The sequence below is a fragment of the Diorhabda sublineata genome, chromosome 5, assembly GCF_026230105.1.
Source record: "Diorhabda sublineata isolate icDioSubl1.1 chromosome 5, icDioSubl1.1, whole genome shotgun sequence".
Classification (NCBI taxonomy): Eukaryota; Metazoa; Arthropoda; class Insecta; order Coleoptera; family Chrysomelidae; genus Diorhabda; species Diorhabda sublineata.
The window spans coordinates 36,360,943-36,381,023 of NC_079478.1; the positions used below are offsets into that span (position 1 = coordinate 36,360,943).

General features: G+C 27.2%; 1 protein-coding gene across 2 annotated transcripts; it reads left to right on the forward strand.

Moving 5' to 3' along the window:
* The first annotated feature begins 6,336 nt into the window (after positions 1-6,336).
* Positions 6,337-19,680, forward strand: LOC130443995 (probable G-protein coupled receptor Mth-like 6). 2 transcript variants are annotated; one of them, XM_056778942.1, is made up of 7 exons: positions 6,337-7,109; positions 9,634-10,080; positions 10,273-10,351; positions 11,092-11,279; positions 11,457-11,634; positions 15,333-15,475; positions 16,347-19,680. In XM_056778942.1, the coding sequence occupies exons 1-7, from the start codon at positions 6,461-6,463 to the stop codon at positions 16,391-16,393; spliced, it is 1,731 nt and encodes a 576-aa protein (XP_056634920.1). In that variant the 5' UTR covers positions 6,337-6,460; the 3' UTR covers positions 16,394-19,680. The 2 variants fall into 2 exon arrangements, with proteins under 2 accessions (XP_056634920.1, XP_056634919.1); XM_056778941.1 differs by having other exon boundaries at positions 6,338-7,109; positions 16,135-19,680.
* The last annotated feature ends 401 nt before the right edge of the window (positions 19,681-20,081 follow it).

The following is a 20,081-nucleotide window of genomic DNA, read 5'->3' on the forward strand; positions in this document are numbered from 1 at the left end:
TTTTCGATATTTACGTAAATACAGGGTGATTCATTTGAAATAAACCAGAAAAATAATGTATATTAGCATTTTGATTCACCCTGTATCTAATTCGATGAATATTAACGAGATTAATAATTTTTAACAATTTTCACTACTAATCGAATGTTTTGATCTGTATAAATCTTAATTTTTCTAACATTATACAGGGTATTTAACTTATTACGATTTTTATATAAAATTGGTTACAACTTTCTAAATACCCTGTACAGAAAAAGGCTAATATCAAACCAATAATTCGAGGTATAGGAAATATTTGAAGAAAAAATAAGTTTGTTTGTAGTACTTTTCGATATTTACGTAAATACAGGGTGATTCATTTGAAATAAACCAGAAAAATAATGTATATTAGCATTTTGATTCACCCTGTATCTAATTCGATGAATATTAACGAGATTAATAATTTTTAACAATTTTCACTACTAATCGAATGTTTTGATCCGTATAAATCTTAATTTTTCTAACATTATACAGGGTATTTAACTTATTACGATTTTTATAAAAAATTGGTTACAACTTTTTAAATACCCTGTGCAGAAAAAGGCTAATATCAAACCAATAATTCGAGGGATAGGAAATATTTGAAGAAAAAAGAAGTTTGTTGGTAGTACTTTTCGATATTTAGGTAAATACAGGGTGATTCATTTGATATAAACCAGAAAAATAATGTATATTAATATTTTGATTCACCCTGTATCTAATTCGATGAATATTAACGAGATTAATAATTTTTAACAATTTTCACTACTAATCGAATGTTTTGATCCGTATAAATCTTAATTTTTCTAACATTATACAGGGTATTTAACTTATTACGATTTTTATAAAAAATTGGTTACAACCTTCTAAATACCCTGTACAGAAAAAGGCTAATATCAAACTAATAATTCGAGGTATAGGAAATATTTGGAGAAAAAAGAAGTTTGTTGGTAGTACTTTTCGATATTTACGTAAATACAGGGTGATTCATTTGAAATAAACCAGAAAAATAATGTATATTAGCATTTTGATTCACCCTGTATCTAATTCGTTGATTATTAACGAGATTAATAATTTTTAACAATTTTCACTACTAATCGAATGTTTTGATCCGTATAAATCTTAATTTTTCTAACATTATACAGGGTATTTAACTTATTACGATTTTTATAAAAAATTGGTTACAACCTTCTAAATACCCTGTACAGAAAAAGGCTAATATCAAACTAATAATTCGAGGTATAGGAAATATTTGGAGAAAAAAGAAGTTTGTTGGTAGTACTTTTCGATATTTACGTAAATACAGGGTGATTCATTTGAAATAAACCAGAAAAATAATGTATATTAGTATTTTGATTCACCCTGTATCTAATTCGTTGATTATTAACGAGATTAATAATTTTTAACAATTTTCACTACTAATCGAATGTTTTGATCTGTATAAATCTTAATTTTTCTAACATTATACAGGGTATTTAACTTATTACGATTTTTATAAAAAGTTGGTTACAACTTTTTAAATACCCTGTACAGAAAAAGGCTAATATCAAACCAATAATTCAAGGTATAGGAAATATTTGAAGAAAAAATAAGTTTGTTTGTAGTACTTTTCGATATTTACGTAAATACAGGGTGATTCATTTGAAATAAACCAGAAAAATAATGTATATTAGTATTTTGATTCACCCTGTATCTAATTCGTTGATTATTAACGAGATTAATGATTTTGAACAATTTTCACTACTAATCCAATGTTTTGATATGTATAAATCTTAATTTTTCTAACATTATACAGGGTATTTAAGGTATTAAGATTTTTATAAAAAATTGGTTACAACTTTCTAAATACCCTGTACAGAAAAAGGCTAATATCAAACTAATAATTCAAGGTATAGGAAATATTTGAAGAAAAAATAAGTTTGTTTGTAGTACTTTTCGATATTTACGTAAATACAGGGTGATTCATTTGAAATAAACCAGAAAAATAATGTATATTAGTATTTTGATTCACCCTGTATCTAATTCGTTGATTATTAACGAGATTAATGATTTTGAACAATTTTCACTACTAATCCAATGTTTTGATATGTATAAATCTTAATTTTTCTAACATTATACAGGGTATTTAAGGTATTAAGATTTTTATAAAAAATTGGTTACAACTTTCTAAATACCCTGTACAGAAAAAGGCTAATATCAAACTAATAATTCGAGGTATAGGAAATATTTGGAGAAAAAAGAAGTTTGTTGGTAGTACTTTTCGATATTTACGTAAATACAGGGTGATTCATTTGAAATAAACCAGAAAAATAATGTATATTAGCATTTTGATTCACCCTGTATCTAATTCGATGAATATTAACGAGATTAATGATTTTGAACAATTTTCACTACTAATCCAATGTTTTGATATGTATAAATCTTAATTTTTCCAACATTATACAGGGTATTTAAGGTATTAAGATTTTTATAAAAAATTGGTTACAACTTTCTAAATACCCTGTACAGAAAAAGGCTAATATCAAACTAATAATTCGAGGTATAGGAAATATTTGGAGAAAAAAGAAGTTTGTTGGTAGTACTTTTCGATATTTACGTAAATACAGGGTGATTCATTTGAAATAAACCAGAAAAATAATGTATATTAGTATTTTGATTCACCCTGTATCTAATTCGTTGATTATTAACGAGATTAATGATTTTGAACAATTTTCACTACCAATCGAATATTTTGATTTGTATAAATCTTAATTTTTCTAACATTATACAGGGTATTTAACTTATTACGATTTTTATAAAAAGTTGGTTACAACTTTTTAAATACCCTGTACAGAAAAAGGCTAATATCAAACCAATAATTCAAGGTATAGGAAATATTTGAAGAAAAAAAAAGTTTGTTTGTAGTACTTTTCGATATTTACGTAAATACAGGGTGATTCATTTGAAATAAACCAGAAAAATAATGTATATTAGTATTTTGATTCACCCTGTATCTAATTCGTTGATTATTAACGAGATTAATGATTTTGAACAATTTTCACTACTAATCCAATGTTTTGATATGTATAAATCTTAATTTTTCTTACATTATACAGGGTATTTAACTTATTACGATTATTATAGAAAATTGGTTACAACTTTTTAAATACCCTGTACAGAAAAAGGCTAATATCAAACTAATAATTCGAGGTATAGGAAATATTTGGAGAAAAAAGAAGTTTGTTGGTAGTACTTTTCGATATTTACGTAAATACAGGGTGATTCATTTGAAATAAACCAGAAAAATAATGTATATTAGTATTTTGATTCACCCTGTATCCAATTCGTTGATTATTAACGAGATTAATGATTTTGAACAATTTTCACTACCAATCGAATATTTTGATTCGTATAAATCTTAATTTTTCTAACATTATACAGGGTATTTAACTTATTACGATTTTTATAAAAAGTTGGTTACAACTTTTTAAATACCCTGTACAGAAAAAGGCTAATATCAAACCAATAATTCAAGGTATAGGAAATATTTGAAGAAAAAATAAGTTTGTTTGTAGTACTTTTCGATATTTACGTAAATACAGGGTGATTCATTTGAAATAAACCAGAAAAATAATGTATATTAGCATTTTGATTCACCCTGTATCTAATTCGATGAATATTAACGAGATTAATGATTTTGAACAATTTTCACTACTAATCCAATGTTTTGATATGTATAAATCTTAATTTTTCCAACATTATACAGGGTATTTAAGGTATTAAGATTTTTATAAAAAATTGGTTACAACTTTCTAAATACCCTGTACAGAAAAAGGCTAATATCAAACTAATAATTCGAGGTATAGGAAATATTTGGAGAAAAAAGAAGTTTGTTGGTAGTACTTTTCGATATTTACGTATATACAGGGTGATTCATTTGATATAAACCAGAAAAATAATGTATATTAGTATTTTGATTCACCCTGTATCTAATTCGATGAATATTAACGAGATTAATAATTTTTAACAATTTTCACTACTAATCGAATGTTTTGATCCGTATAAATCTTAATTTTTCTAACATTATACAGGGTATTTAACTTATTACGATTTTTATAAAAAGTTGGTTACAACTTTTTAAATACCCTGTACAGAAAAAGGCTAATATCAAACCAATAATTCGAGGTATAGGAAATATTTGAAGAAAAAATAAGTTTGTTTGTAGTACTTTTCGATATTTACGTAAATACAGGGTGATTCATTTGAAATAAACCAGAAAAATAATGTATATTAGTATTTTGATTCACCCTGTATCTAATTCGTTGATTATTAACGAGATTAATGATTTTGAACAATTTTCACTACTAATCCAATGTTTTGATATGTATAAATCTTAATTTTTCTAACATTATACAGGGTATTTAACTTATTACGATTATTATAGAAAATTGGTTATAACTTTTTAAATACCCTGTACAGAAAAAGGCTAATATCAAACTAATAATTCGAGGTATAGGAAATATTTGAAGAAAAAAGAAGTTTGTTGGTAGTACTTTTCGATATTTACGTAAATACAGGGTGATTCATTTGAAATAAACCAGAAAAATAATGTATATTAGTATTTTGATTCACCCTGTATCTAATTCGTTGATTATTAACGAGATTAATGATTTTGAACAATTTTCACTACTAATCGAATGTTTTGATCCGTATAAATCTTAATTTTTCTAACATTATACAGGGTATTTAACTTATTACGATTTTTATAAAAAATTGGTTACAACTTTCTAAATACCCTGTACAGAAAAAGGCTAATATCAAACTAATAATTCGAGGTATAGGAAATATTTGGAGAAAAAAGAAGTTTGTTGGTAGTACTTTTCGATATTTACGTAAATACAGGGTGATTCATTTGAAATAAACCAGAAAAATAATGTATATTAGCATTTTGATTCACCCTGTATCTAATTCGATGAATATTAACGAGATTAATGATTTTGAACAATTTTCACTACTAATCCAATGTTTTGATATGTATAAATCTTAATTTTTCCAACATTATACAGGGTATTTAAGGTATTAAGATTTTTATAAAAAATTGGTTACAACTTTCTAAATACCCTGTACAGAAAAAGGCTAATATCAAACTAATAATTCGAGGTATAGGAAATATTTGGAGAAAAAAGAAGTTTGTTGGTAGTACTTTTCGATATTTACGTAAATACAGGGTGATTCATTTGAAATAAACCAGAAAAATAATGTATATTAGTATTTTGATTCACCCTGTATCTAATTCGTTGATTATTAACGAGATTAATGATTTTGAACAATTTTCACTACCAATCGAATATTTTGATTTGTATAAATCTTAATTTTTCTAACATTATACAGGGTATTTAACTTATTACGATTTTTATAAAAAGTTGGTTACAACTTTTTAAATACCCTGTACAGAAAAAGGCTAATATCAAACCAATAATTCAAGGTATAGGAAATATTTGAAGAAAAAATAAGTTTGTTTGTAGTACTTTTCGATATTTACGTAAATACAGGGTGATTCATTTGAAATAAACCAGAAAAATAATGTATATTAGTATTTTGATTCACCCTGTATCTAATTCGTTGATTATTAACGAGATTAATGATTTTGAACAATTTTCACTACTAATCCAATGTTTTGATATGTATAAATCTTAATTTTTCTTACATTATACAGGGTATTTAACTTATTACGATTATTATAGAAAATTGGTTACAACTTTTTAAATACCCTGTACAGAAAAAGGCTAATATCAAACTAATAATTCGAGGTATAGGAAATATTTGAAGAAAAAAAAAGTTTGTTGGTAGTACTTTTCGATATTTACGTAAATACAGGGTGATTCATTTGAAATAAACCAGAAAAATAATGTATATTAGCATTTTGATTCACCCTGTATCTAATTCGATGAATATTAACGAGATTAATAATTTTTAACAATTTTCACTACTAATCGAATGTTTTGATCCGTATAAATTTTAATTTTTCTAACATTATACAGGGTATTTAACTTATTACGATTATTATAGAAAATTGGTTATAACTTTTTAAATACCCCGTATAACAATTCAAAATCATATATTATTCTAATAAAGAAATCAAGCTGATTCCAAATCCGTATGCAAAAATATAGGGTGTTTCATCTAATTCGTAAATAATTTTGAAATGTGAATACCGATGTCGTACTTCAATCGCAAACGAAAAACGTTAAATTTGACCGTACTATAGGGCGCACGTGTTTGATAAACGGTACGGGAATATCTTTTATCATCGTCTAACGTTTCAATCCCGCTTCTCTCAGTTCGCCGGCAAAGTTTCTGTGAGACGGAACACGAACAAAAAAAAAAAAAAACCAACAAACGGTCGCCAATCTTGCAACAATGTTAAAAACAACAACCGAGCGGTTTGAATAATAATTAAATAATGTTGTTATTGATAGCGATAAATCTGTTCAGTCTATGGGAAAGTGGTTACGGTGAATCGTACGGGAAATGTTGTAAAAACGGGGAAATTTTACAAGAAATTGGAGATTCTTATAAATGCGTCCCGGATTACGTTAAAAGACACGGCGTGTTAGTACCGCGAGTTGACGTCCTTGAAAATAGTACGGGTGAATGCGTCGAATTTAGCACGGATTTTTACCAGTTTGAAATATCCGGGAAAATTATAATCAAAAAGGAACCGATTAAAGATGAAATATTCCCAAAATGCTGCCCCGTAGGTTATATTTATAACGAAAAGAAGCATTCGTGCGATAAAAAAAATACCTACGAACATAATTTCATTAAAACTACCCTCATTGCAGTGGGACTTCCACGGTGTCGATCGATACTAGATACGAAAATGGATTCTATCGAAAATTTCGAAACTGAAGGGGATTATTGTATAGACGAAACTAGTACCGGCTTCATTAGAAGAGAATGTAAAAATAATACCGATTTTTGTAATTACATAAAATGTATTAAAAAGTGTTGTCCAGATGGAAAAAGTTACGTAAATAGTAATAAATGTTCGGATTCTTATGTAAACGGAATAGATTTGGAATTTTCCGAAAAAATCGACCAACCTAACGGTAAGTACAAACTTTTTTTATGATTTTTCGTCACATAAAACGTCCCAACATAGTTAACCAACTTATATTTTCGACGAACCTCGTATATACGTCTAAATTCATCGGGGACATACTGTAGAAACTCCAGACCGATGATTATTCAAAAGATTCATCATCATATCAGCTGGAAAGTCTGAAAAACTTCTTATGATGACCGGAAACTTCTAATAGGTCATTAACCTTGTTAAATACCACATTATCAGGGACATACTGTATAAATATACGTACACAGAAGTGTAAAACTTGATATATTCGGTATAATACAAAACGCAATATCGAAAAAGATAAAAGTTGATATAGAAAATATTTAATAAAATTAATTCTAAACATATTGTGAATATTTATTATATTTTCATATCATGTGACAGCTAATAAAAACATAAAACAATTATGTCGTTTATTTACATCAATTTAACGATTTATCCTAATCATAACAAGCAAATATTAATAAGAATATAGTTTCCATATGGGAAGTGGGAATTTTTTTTTACAATCTGACAACAGCGCAAATCCATCCGGTACAGCCGAATCGTCGCGAAACGATTCGTTGGGAATTGAATCAAATTAACGTAAGGGATACTTCTGTTGTTTATAATTTTACGGTCTGATTATTTAATTACGAAATGTATAAAAAGAGTTATTACTTTTATTAGAACTACCATCAACTCGAAATGATTTAGTTATCTATGTCAATTAAACGCACTTTGGAAATACACGGTTTTATCAGTTATAAGCCATATGCAATTATAGAATATAATCGCGGTTATTTACAATCAGTGTAAATAATAAAAATAATTATGATTAAATGTTTGTTTTTATTAAATGGCGGTGAAAGTTATTTAAATATTTATATAGTAAATGTATATAGGGCGTGTTTTACGACACGAACAATTCCGAAAGACGTACACGAAGAAACACGAAAGTAATCGAAAGGGTTTCGTTATTTTTTTATTATTTTACTCTAAATATAAATATAGGGACGACAAAATATGATGTTATATGATAAAAATAACAAATAAAAATATCCGGAACGAGTAGATATACACACCGGAAGGAAAAAAATACTAAAAACGTGTAAAAATGTAACATAACCATACTTTTGTATCGACGCATTCATGAAACGATAGATATTAACTTGATTTGAATGTATTTTGTGAAAAAATATTTAAAACGTAAATAGTTTGAGTCAATTTTATAGAAAAAATTATTTATTATTATTACCACAAATTTTATATACAGATGATGAAAGATGATGTGACATCATTGATGTTACCGCTCGTAAATTGAGTTCTAATAAACCAGTGGTGTTGTATAGGGGTTTAAAATGTATTTAAACTCGTTTTAAGAACGTAAAAAAGCATAGTTGCCAGATATATTCTATAAAAAACAATCTTGTAGTAATTGTAATATTTATATGGTATGCAACCCAATGTGCGTCATTACCTTTTACGTATGCAACCAGTTTTACATAACATCGTTGACACAAGAATATGAATATTTTGAATGAAATATTCAATTTTATACACGTGACACATTTTTTAATATACTTTTATGTGTTTTCAACGATAATTTTGAATTTAAACATTTTCGAAATAAGTGATTGTAAAATTTTATAGTCTGTTTATATTTCTTCGGTTGAAATGGGAAACGAAACGTAAATTTTGCGTGGGGGTATTTTAAAACAAATAGTTTTCAACTACCAACAAAGTAGCGATTAATTTTCATTTTTATTGACTTTGTATATGCCAATTTTATTTTATTTTTCGTGCCAAAAATTATATTTATGATATATAATGTGAAAATTTATTTCTACCGAGTAAAATTTTTAGTTGAGGGACACTATATAAGCAAGATTTGGTACATAGTGACCGTTAGGTTTTTGCTAACGTTTAAAAAAGTATTAAGTGTGTGAATTTAAAGTACGAAAATAAAATTTAAACCTCCATCTTGTGTTCTAGGGGTTGAAAATGGGGTATAAGAGGACTTTTTTTGGATTTACTAAAAAATGGGGCATCCTAGAAAAAAATTTCTATTACAAAAGTTGTAGATCATACAAAAATCTGCCATTTTTGTACGAAACATTTTTCGCATAACCTCAAAATTTGCGGGCTATGATTTTTTTTTAAACAAATGGTTCGATTTTCACGGAAATTTTTGTGAAAAATCTGATGAATGATGAAAATTTAAAGAGGAAATTGTAGATTTTCACAAGATCTAGAAATTTTGTAAAATACATTTTACTCAAAGACGTTCCATTTTTTTCTAAATTACGACAAAATATATAAAACTTATTTTCTACCCCGTAGCATAGCGTGTTTTATACTTAAACCCACCCCTCGAATAAGTTTCAGCAATAAAATTGTAATTTAGTTCCCCCCTCAAATCTCCTTATAATTTTTGAAGCGCGGCAACATCGCAAAGTCGTAGCAGACGAAATGGACAAATATTTCGTTTATGAAAATAACTTTCATTATTATTTTTTCAGAACCGTTCGGTATTATTCACAACACAACTTTATGCGACGGAAAATTCTACTTGATGAACGAATCCAGGTACATATTTAACCTTGAAAAGAACGGAGAATTCAAATATTGGAAAAACACGACGAATTCGTTCGTAATAGAAAAACCAACGGATACGACCGGATACTGTATAGAACACGCCCACAGACATAACATGAATGGATACTTTTTCTTCAATTGCATACCGAACACCCCACCCAAACCTAAATTCCGATACACAAAATGGCCGAAGATACTTTCCTGCATCTTCCTATCACTGACAATAATAATTTACGTCCTACTCAAACAAACCAAGAAATTATTCGGAAAAATTTTAATCAATTATTGCGTTGGTACTTTGTGTTTATACGCACTTTTGACTTATACGCAATTCGATTTGCAACCGAAAGATATTTCATGTCACATTGTCGGTAAGTACACTTAACCACACTTTTTTATTTGTTTTAAATAATACGGAAACGACTTTTACTGCGGTGTTGCCAATAGTAAACGTTTGTCTTGACAATATATAACTATATACAGGTGCTTTACGATATTTAATGTATTTATATTGAATTATGTGGTGCATTACTTTTTGCGTATAATTAACATTTTTTTTTTAGGTTATATGTTGATTTTTTTTGCTAGTGTGTCTTATACATGGTTGAATGTTATGTGTTGGGACATCTGGTTTACGTTTGGGTAAGATTTTGAACATTTTAGCGTAAAATATTTACAATTTAGTTGGTAGTCGAGTGTATTGACCTTGATAATAAATCTGGGTGATTGTAATATCAAATATTGAGTTAATTTTATCACCTGAATGTAGTTTATATACACAAAAACACCGTTTTAGTGGTTAAAATATATTGTAAGATCTAAATTACTCATTTTTTGATAAAAATCAACGTAATTTTCACAGTCGAAAGCTATTTTAAACTCTATTTGTTTGTTTTCGAGAAAGTTTATTCAGACAACGTTATTTTTGTCAATATAAAAATAATTATTTATAAAATAATAACGTTTTTATACAATTCGTAAAGTGGATATTATTTTTAGAACGAAAATATACAGAACAGACATTTGATATACCACACCTTGAATTCGGAAATCAATTTATTTAACACCTACTTACGTTATATAAATTTACGATTAAAATCCCACCAAACAACTTTTTTTTCATATTAAAATGATGAAATTATATAAAAAAACATTTCATATCAAAAATATTCATTACTTCAAACAAATTTAGTAGGCAAAACTGAATTTTAGTGCCTTGTTTTTGAGATAAACATATTAACGCATAGGGCGATGCCGGATCTGCGCGTAGGCGGTATCAACCTATGCAAACATACGAAAGGGGACGAACTATGACGAAAATAAACGAACGAAATTCGCAGATCGGAATGTGTGTTAATCATGACGTAATTTGGTTATTTCAGTACTACGAAACATTCGATCGGAACGTATCGACAAAGAAATGACATGAAGAAACTGTTGGGTTATATGGTATACGGTTGGGGAGCCCCTCTGATTCTAACTTTGGTTGTATTCGGCTTCAGTGTTACCGACGTGTTACCAACTTCATTTAAACCTTACGTTGGCACGACTGCTTGCTTCCTAGTAGCTAGTAAGTGTCAATTTCGTTAATCGACAAATTTATCGATCGAAGAAATTCGTGTTATCAAATTTGGCAACGCTGTAAAGCACGCGGTTGTACAATGATTATATAACTTGTGACGTATCGAGCCGTGTTGCCAAATTTGTGGTTGAAAAATTATTTGATTTAGAAAATTGTTTTTTTTAGTGCAAGGAAATTACGCTTTGTTAATTTTTTTGCGGCTTCCGCATCTTGTGATCCAGCTAGTGAATACATTCCTGTTTATCAGAACCATTTTGTATTGTTTGAGGATAAAAAATGAGATTGAACGTATCAATGATACGAAGAACGAGAAGAAAGCTAAATTTAATAAGGATAAAGAGAAGTGAGTTTTAAGTGAGGTTAGAATTTACTTCATACTATAAAATGGAAGAAAATTAGATCGTCCGCCATGTTGTGGTTAAAATTTCTGATTAACTTACGCCGATGAATATAATTTTGTTGAAATAATTACGCGAGTATGTCGAAAAATTGAAAAATTTAAACTGTAGATGTTGTTATAGTCGGGTTAAGGTATTTGGTTTATAGTCTGGGAAGAAAAAGTCGAAAAATTCGAAATTTTAGTATTTTTCGAAAATCTCTTTAATTTTTGCATGTAGGGAATTTTATGCTGTATAAAATTATTGAACAAAATTTGCAAAAAAATTGTTTTAACCCTCGATTTTTCGAAAATTTCAACATTTCATTATTTATACCGTAATTATATTAAAAATAACATAATCAAATTAATATTGTATGGAAATATAGAGGAAATGTTTCTAAAAAAGTTGATATTTTCAAATTTTGAAAAATCAAAATGGCTGCCGCGTAAGCTGAACTTTTGTATATATTTTTTCAATTTCTTCTCATTTCATTAATATTAACAATTTCGAGATGTAGTTTGCTGCAATCTATAGTGGAAATATTGGTTTTTAATAAAAAAATCGATTTTATACTTTCTTTAACGCTTAAAGTGAAAAAAAAAATTTTTTTAGATTTTCTTTTTAAATTTATTATTAAAAAATTAATTTTTACTACTATTTTGATTGATTGAACAAAAATTGTTTAAAAATGACATATTTTCGAAAAAAAAATTTCAAAATCCGATCATTAGAAGCCGAGATACCAAAAGTCAAAGTCCGACATAATACCAAACGAAATGACGTGGCCGCCATTTTGAATTTTCGAAGTTTAAAAACACCAACATTTTTAGAAACACCTCCTCTATATATCTGTGTAATATCAATTTTATTTGTTTATTTTTACTACACCTGTGGCATAAATAAATATTCGACAAATTTTCCAAAATTAACGTTTAAAAAAATTTTTTTTTAAAAAACGATTTATATAATTCTATAAAACATAGAATTTTTTTACAATTTTAATATCTACAATTGTTTTGTACGAACAAAATTCAACTGAATTAATTACGAGGTTTTCCTAATTTTCCTGGACTATTACATATTACGAACAAAAACATTCACATCGGGAAGAAATCTGCGGATATAATTATCAAGTTTCGTACTATACCACTAGATGTCGTATCTAACGAAAATATACATAAAATGTATTTTCTCGGATTTTATATTTTGTATTGTGAAAAAAACTATTTTGAAAAAACGACTTTATTATTTACGTAACAAAAAAAATGACTATTAATAAAAATGATAGTTTTCAATAGTTTCTTGTTATACTGACGGGTTTGCATTGTTCCAACGACAATATCCTTCATCTCGACGTTGCCAGATTGTTTACATTTTCCGTTAATTAGCATAAATTCCAAATCAACATATATTGTATGGAAATATAGAGGAAATGTTTCTAAAAAAGTTGATATTTTCAAATTTTGAAAAATCAAAATGGCTGCCGCGTAAGCTGAACTTTTGTATATATTTTTTCAATTTCTTCTCATTTCATTAATATTAACAATTTCGAGATGTAGTTTGCTGCAATCTATAGTGGAAATATTGGTTTTTAATAAAAAAAATCGATTTTATACTTTCTTTAACGCTTAAAGTGAAAAAAAAATTTTTTAGATTTTCTTTTTAAATTTATTATTAAAAAATTAATTTTTACTACTATTTTGATTGATTGAACAAAAATTGTTTAAAAATGACATATTTTCGAAAAAAAAATTTCAAAATCCGATCATTAGAAGCCGAGATACCAAAAGTCAAAGTCCGACATAATACCAAACGAAATGACGTGGCCGCCATTTTGAATTTTCGAAATTTAAAAACACCAACATTTTTAGAAACACCTCCTCTATATATCTGTGTAATATCAATTTTATTTGTTTATTTTTACTATACTTGTGGCATAAATAAATATTCGACAAATTTTCCAAAATTAACGTTTAAAAAAATTTTTTTTTAAAAAACGATTTATATAATTCTATAAAACATAGAATTTTTTTACAATTTTAATATCTACAATTGTTTTGTACGAACAAAATTCAACTGAATTAATTACGAGGTTTTCCTAATTTTCCTGGACTATTACATATTACGAACAAAAACATTCACATCGGGAAGAAATCTTCGGCTATAATTATCAAGATTCGTACTATACCACTAGATGTCGTATCAAACGAAAATATACATAAAATGTATTTTCTCGGATTTTATATTTTGTATTGTGAAAAAAACTATTTTGAAAAAACGATTTTATTATTTACGTAACAAAAAAAATGACTATTAATAAAAATGATAGTTTTCAATCGTTTCTTGTTATACTGACGGGTTTGCATTGTTCCAACGACAATATCCTTCATCTCGACGTTGCCAGATTGTTTACATTTTCCGTTAATTAGCATGAATTCCAAATCAACATATATTGTATGGAAATATAGAGGAAATGTTTCTAAAAAAGTTGATATTTTCAAATTTTGAAAAATCAAAATGGCTGCCGCGTAAGCTGAACTTTTGTATATATTTTTTCAATTTCTTCTCATTTCATTAATATTAACAATTTCGAGATGTAGTTTGCTGCAATCTATAGTGGAAATATTGGTTTTTAATAAAAAAAATCGATTTTATACTTTCTTTAACGCTTAAAGTGAAAAAAAAATTTTTTTAGATTTTCTTTTTAAATTTATTATTAAAAAATTAATTTTTACTACTATTTTGATTGATTGAACAAAAATTGTTTAAAAATGACATATTTTCGAAAAAAAAATTTCAAAATCCGATCATTAGAAGCCGAGATACCAAAAGTCAAAGTCCGACATAATACCAAACGAAATGACGTGGCCGCCATTTTGAATTTTCGAAATTTAAAAACACCAACATTTTTAGAAACACCTCCTCTATATATCTGTGTAATATCAATTTTATTTGTTTATTTTTACTATACTTGTGGCATAAATAAATATTCGACAAATTTTCCAAAATTAACGTTTAAAAAAATTTTTTTTTAAAAAACGATTTATATAATTCTATAAAAAAATAGGATTTTTTAACAACTTTAATATCTACAATTGTTTTGTACGAACAAATTTCAATTGAATTAATTACGAGGTTTTCCTAATTTTCCTGGACTATTACATATTACGAACAAAAACGTTCACATCGGGAAGAAATCTTCGGCTATAATTATCAAGATTCGTACTATACCACTAGATGTCGTATCTAACGAAAATATACATAAAATGTATTTTCTCGGATTTTATATTTTGTATTGTGAAAAAAACTATTTTGAAAAAACGACTTTATTATTTACGTAACAAATAAAATTACTATTAATAAAAATGATAGTTTTCAATCGTTTCTTGTTATACTGACGGGTTTGCATTGTTCCAACGACAATACCCTTCATCTCGACGTTGCCAGATTGTTTACATTTTCCGTTAATTAGCATGAATTCCAAATCAACATATAACTCAAGTTAAATAAACGATTAAATACTTTTTTGACTACAGTTTCGATAATTCTAAATTGTTCGGTTCTCTAAAATCCAACATGGAAGTTTATATCTCAAAAAATCTAGTTAATGATGATTAAATCCAATTTATTGTGCATAATTTAACATTCTAATACTTATTAGGTTATATCTGATCTTGAAATTGGCGGTTATAATGGGCATAACCTTCATAATGGACACCGTGACTGGTTTCGTCGACATGAATAACTTGGGAACTTTTTGGATGACTGTAGAAATTGTTATAGACTCCATTAATTGCTTACAAGGTAAACAAATGACCATTTAGTGAATATATTTGAAAAAAAAATGTTTACTCAAACCAAATATTCTATTAATATGAGTTTATAAAGTGCTGCTTTGAAAATATAATTAATTTTATAAATACGAACGAATACTTTTGGATTAACCCCCGTATCATTTCAAAAAATTTATAAATCAATCATAGATTAACAATTTATAGTTTAGATCACGAATCACATATTTAATATGTTATCTATGGTTTTGTTTGACTAAAATTAATAATTCAGCCATATTGTGACAGTAGTAGTTCAAATTCACATCATTAGGTGGCGTTAATTTATTTCTCACAAATACAATTGTAGTGAAATATCTAAATGAAAGTGAATCTGTGATCTAATTCTTCTTTTTTTTAAAATAAGGGTCGTATTGAGAGGTTATTTGGAAATAACGTCACAACCAGCTGCCATATTGTCTTATTTATTATAGAAAATTAATTTTTTTTCGGAAAAATATTAATTATAATGGAAAAATGCTTGAAACAACGAATTCTTCAGCCAAAAATAAAATAAAATTTTTGTTTGTCATCCACGACAATATGGCCGACATTTTAATTTACGTCACTCGAAACGACTTATTGTTTTTAGTGGTTTTGTTGGAAACAATTGGAAAAATCTTCTTTTTTTAGGTGTCTATATATTTGTCATATTTATTTGCAAGAAATCAATTTATCACGACTTTATGAAGAAGCTCTATGTAATAAAAAGAGAAACGTATCTGAATAACACCGATTCTTTTGTATCTACCACCCACATCAGTTTGAAACAAAACAAAAATGATGAATACAAATAAGCTGCCTGTGATATTTTTACTAATTTTTGTATTTTTTTTACTTTGTAGACATGGAAAAATCATTTTTTGTTGACTATAAGCTAATGATCCAGTAATTATGAAAATACATTAATGTTCTTAGTTGTATCGAAACGGCTTCTTGATCTACCTGGTACATTTGACCGATAAATAATGTCTGAGCTTCAATTGAACCGTGGTGGAACCACTTCTCTTAATTCAGGTGGTTTAGAGACGTGGTGCAATGGAAATGACTATTAGAGGGTTTTGCGTTAATTTAACCCTGTTAGATGAAGGGATGAAATTGGGGTCAACCTCACTAGACCCCTATTCAATAATTTAAACCTTCTCAGATGTTTTTTTTTTGAGAATTATAACCTTATTTAATATTTTCACCTTTCCAGACACTTTTCGAATACACGAAATTTGATTAGACAATTTTTTAACGATTTCCATCTTCTAAACCCTGCCCAGAAAGATTTTTTTTGAATATTAAGTTCTTTATAGACATTTCCAAAAAATTTTATCCCTCCCAGATACTTTTTTAATTATTGAAATTTGTTTTGATAGATTTTTTTTGATAATAGAAACTTTTTAATAATCGATCCCTTCAAAAATGTTTTTTAGAACCGTCATGACATTTTTCTAGTAATTTTAATCTCATTAGACACTTTTCAGAAAATGAAATACGTCTTAGACATTTCGTAATACTTTTAGCATGTATAGAAAGTTTTATTTTTGATAATTTGGAGTTTTGGAATAGTCTCGATACTTTTTTGATAATTCTATTGTTTCTAGAAGTTTTTCTAAAAATTTAAGGCAGTTTTGTAACAAATCCAATTATCCTAGACGCTTTTTTAATAATTGAAATTATCCTAGACACTTTTCTCATAGTTTAGAACCTTCCTAGACAGTTTTTTGACAATTTCAATGTTTCTAGACGTTTTTTAAATAATTTGAAACCATCTAGACACATTTTCTCATAATTGCAATCCTCCCAGTGATATTTTACAGCATAAAAACCTTCCCAGTGGATTTTTTTATCATTTAAATCATCCCAGACACTTTTTTTTTATAGTTTAGAACCTTCCTAGACAGTTTTTTTACAATTGCAATGTTTCTAGACGTTTTTTTATTAATTTAAAACTATCCAGACACATTTTTTCAAAATTACAATCCTCCCAGTGATATTTTACAGTATAAAAACCTTCCCAGTGTTTTTTTTAATCATTTAAATCATCCCAGACACTTTTTTTTATAGTTTAGAACCTTCCTAGACAGTTTTTTTACAATTCCAACGTTTCTAGACGTTTTTTTATTAATTTAAAACTATCCAGACACATTTTTTCAAAATTACAATCCTCCCAGTGATATTTTACAGTATAAAAACCTTCCAAGTGGATTTTTTAATCATTTAAATCATCCCAGACACTTTTTTTTATAGTTTAGAACCTTCCTAGACAGTTTTTTTACAATTCCAACGTTTCTAGACGTTTTTTTATTAATTTAAAACTATCCAGACACATTTTTTCAAAATTACAATCCTCCCAGTGATATTTTACAGTATAAAAACCTTCCCAGTGTTTTTTTAATCATTTAAATCATCCCAGACACTTTTTTTTGTAGTTTAGAACCTTCCTAGACAGTTTTTTGACAATTCCAACGTTTCTAGACGTTTTTTTATTAATTTAAAACTATCCAGACACATTTTTTCAAAATTACAATCCTCCCAGTGATATTTTACAGTATAAAAACCTTCCCAGTGTTTTTTTAATCATTTAAATCATCCCAGACACTTTTTTTTGTAGTTTAGAACCTTCCTAGACAGTTTTTTGACAATTCCAACGTTTCTAGACGTTTTTTTATTAATTTAAAACTATCCAGACACATTTTTTCAAAATTACAATCCTCCCAGTGATATTTTACAGTATAAAAACCTTCCCAGTGTTTTTTTTAATCATTTAAATCATCCCAGACACTTTTTTTATAGTTTAGAACCTTCCTAGACAGTTTTTTTACAATTCCAACGTTTCTAGACGTTTTTTAAATAATTTAAACCTATCCAGACACATTTTTTCAAAATTACAATCCTCCCAGTGATATTTTACAGTATAAAAACCTTCACAGTGGATTTTTTAATCATTTAAATCATCCCAGACACTTTTTTTTGTAGTTTAGAACCTTCCTAGTCAGTTTTTTGACAATTGCAACGTTTCTAGACGTTTTTTTATTAATTTAGAACTATCCAGACACATTATTTTTAGTTTAGAACCTTCCTAGACACTTTTTAATCCTTCTAACTTGTCTAAACAACTTGATTTTTGATGATTTTAATTTTTTGTTCTGTTTAGACAGTTTTTTGACAATTGCAATATTCCTAGATGCTTTTCTCATATTTGAAATTTATTCAGATACTTTTTTCTATAATTGCAATTTTCTTCATGACTTTTTGAACAATTAAAATCCTTCTAGACACTTTTTTCGTAATTCAAATCTTCTCAGACATTTTGTTTCTATAATTTTAATCTTCCTAGGCACTTTTAATCATTATAACTTATATATAAAGGTTTTTTTTTAAATAATCTGAATTTTCGTATTCATCAAAACAACTTTTTGTCAATTGCAATTTTTTAGACGTTTTCATAATAATTTTAACGTAATCGGAATTTTTTTATATTACATTAGAACCTTCTTAGGACTTTCCATTTGACTGAATTCATCCCACGCACTTTTTTGATAATTTAAACACTTACCCAATACATTAAACTCTCCTATACACTTTTTTATCAACTTAAAACTTTTCTTAGCAATTATTCTAATCAAAAGCATTCCTAAAAATGAAATTTCCAACGCCGTGTTCGTAGACCATATTGTTAACAACAGTTTTGAGGTTATATATATAAAAAAGTGTGAAGTGGGAATTTGGTAGGGACGACTGGAGCAAACTAAATACATATATATGATATAGACATCAATTAGATAAAAAGTGACTTGTTCAAGACGTATTATTTCATTTTCCTTTAATCCACCAACAGTTTTTCCGTTCATTATTATTTTTATATAAATATTTTCACGTAAATATCGATATTTGTCTATGATTTACATTTATTATTTTGACATTTGGTCCAAAGTGTAACTAAAATCATCACTCGCATAACGTTGACGTTAGTGCGTCAGTGTTGCCAACTCTTCGTCTTTTTATGTAGATCCATGTTTTTTACGCAAATTACGAATTGCTAATTAAAATTATTCGTCTACAAGAAGTGTGTTTTCTTTATTTATTTAAACACAATTTGTATCAAACTTAATCTAATAAATTAATTTAATATAAAAAAAATGTATTGTCCAATGGTAAATAGTATAAGAAATAAATTGCATATCAAAATATTGGTTTCATTCAGTTTCACCTAACCTCACTTTTCAATTTCTCACGTAAATATAATACGTCGATCAATTTATTATTATTTATACGTAATTAAATACAATTTAACTTTGGAACAAAATATTTTAATACGTTATTAAGATACAACGTGGCAACGATGTAAACGTCTGTCATTAAACATCGTACGCAGTCGCCATTACGTTGCCGTGTTTATTATTGTGTATTTCATTTATTTATTACTTGAAAATCTTCAATTAAAATTAATTTAAATCATTGTTATAGTTGGAAGAACGAAATTTAAAAACCAATGAATGTTTAAATAATATTCAAGGTTGCATAATTTCCAACATATTACGTGTATAACTGTATTTGAATTCTTGGATATTGAATTATATAGAAAAATA

What these genes read in the sequence shown, in the direction of transcription:
- LOC130443995 (XM_056778941.1), top strand. Translation starts at nt 6,461, where the DNA reads ATGTTGTTATTGATAGCGATAAATCTGTTCAGTCTATGGGAAAGTGGT. An exon ending in AAAAATCGACCAACCTAACG is followed by an intron (nt 7,110 to 9,633) that starts GTAAGTACAAAC and finishes TTATTTTTTCAG; the next exon opens with AACCGTTCGGTATTATTCAC. An exon ending in CTCCATTAATTGCTTACAAG is followed by an intron (nt 15,476 to 16,134) that starts GTAAACAAATGA and finishes TTCTTTTTTTAG; the next exon opens with GTGTCTATATATTTGTCATA.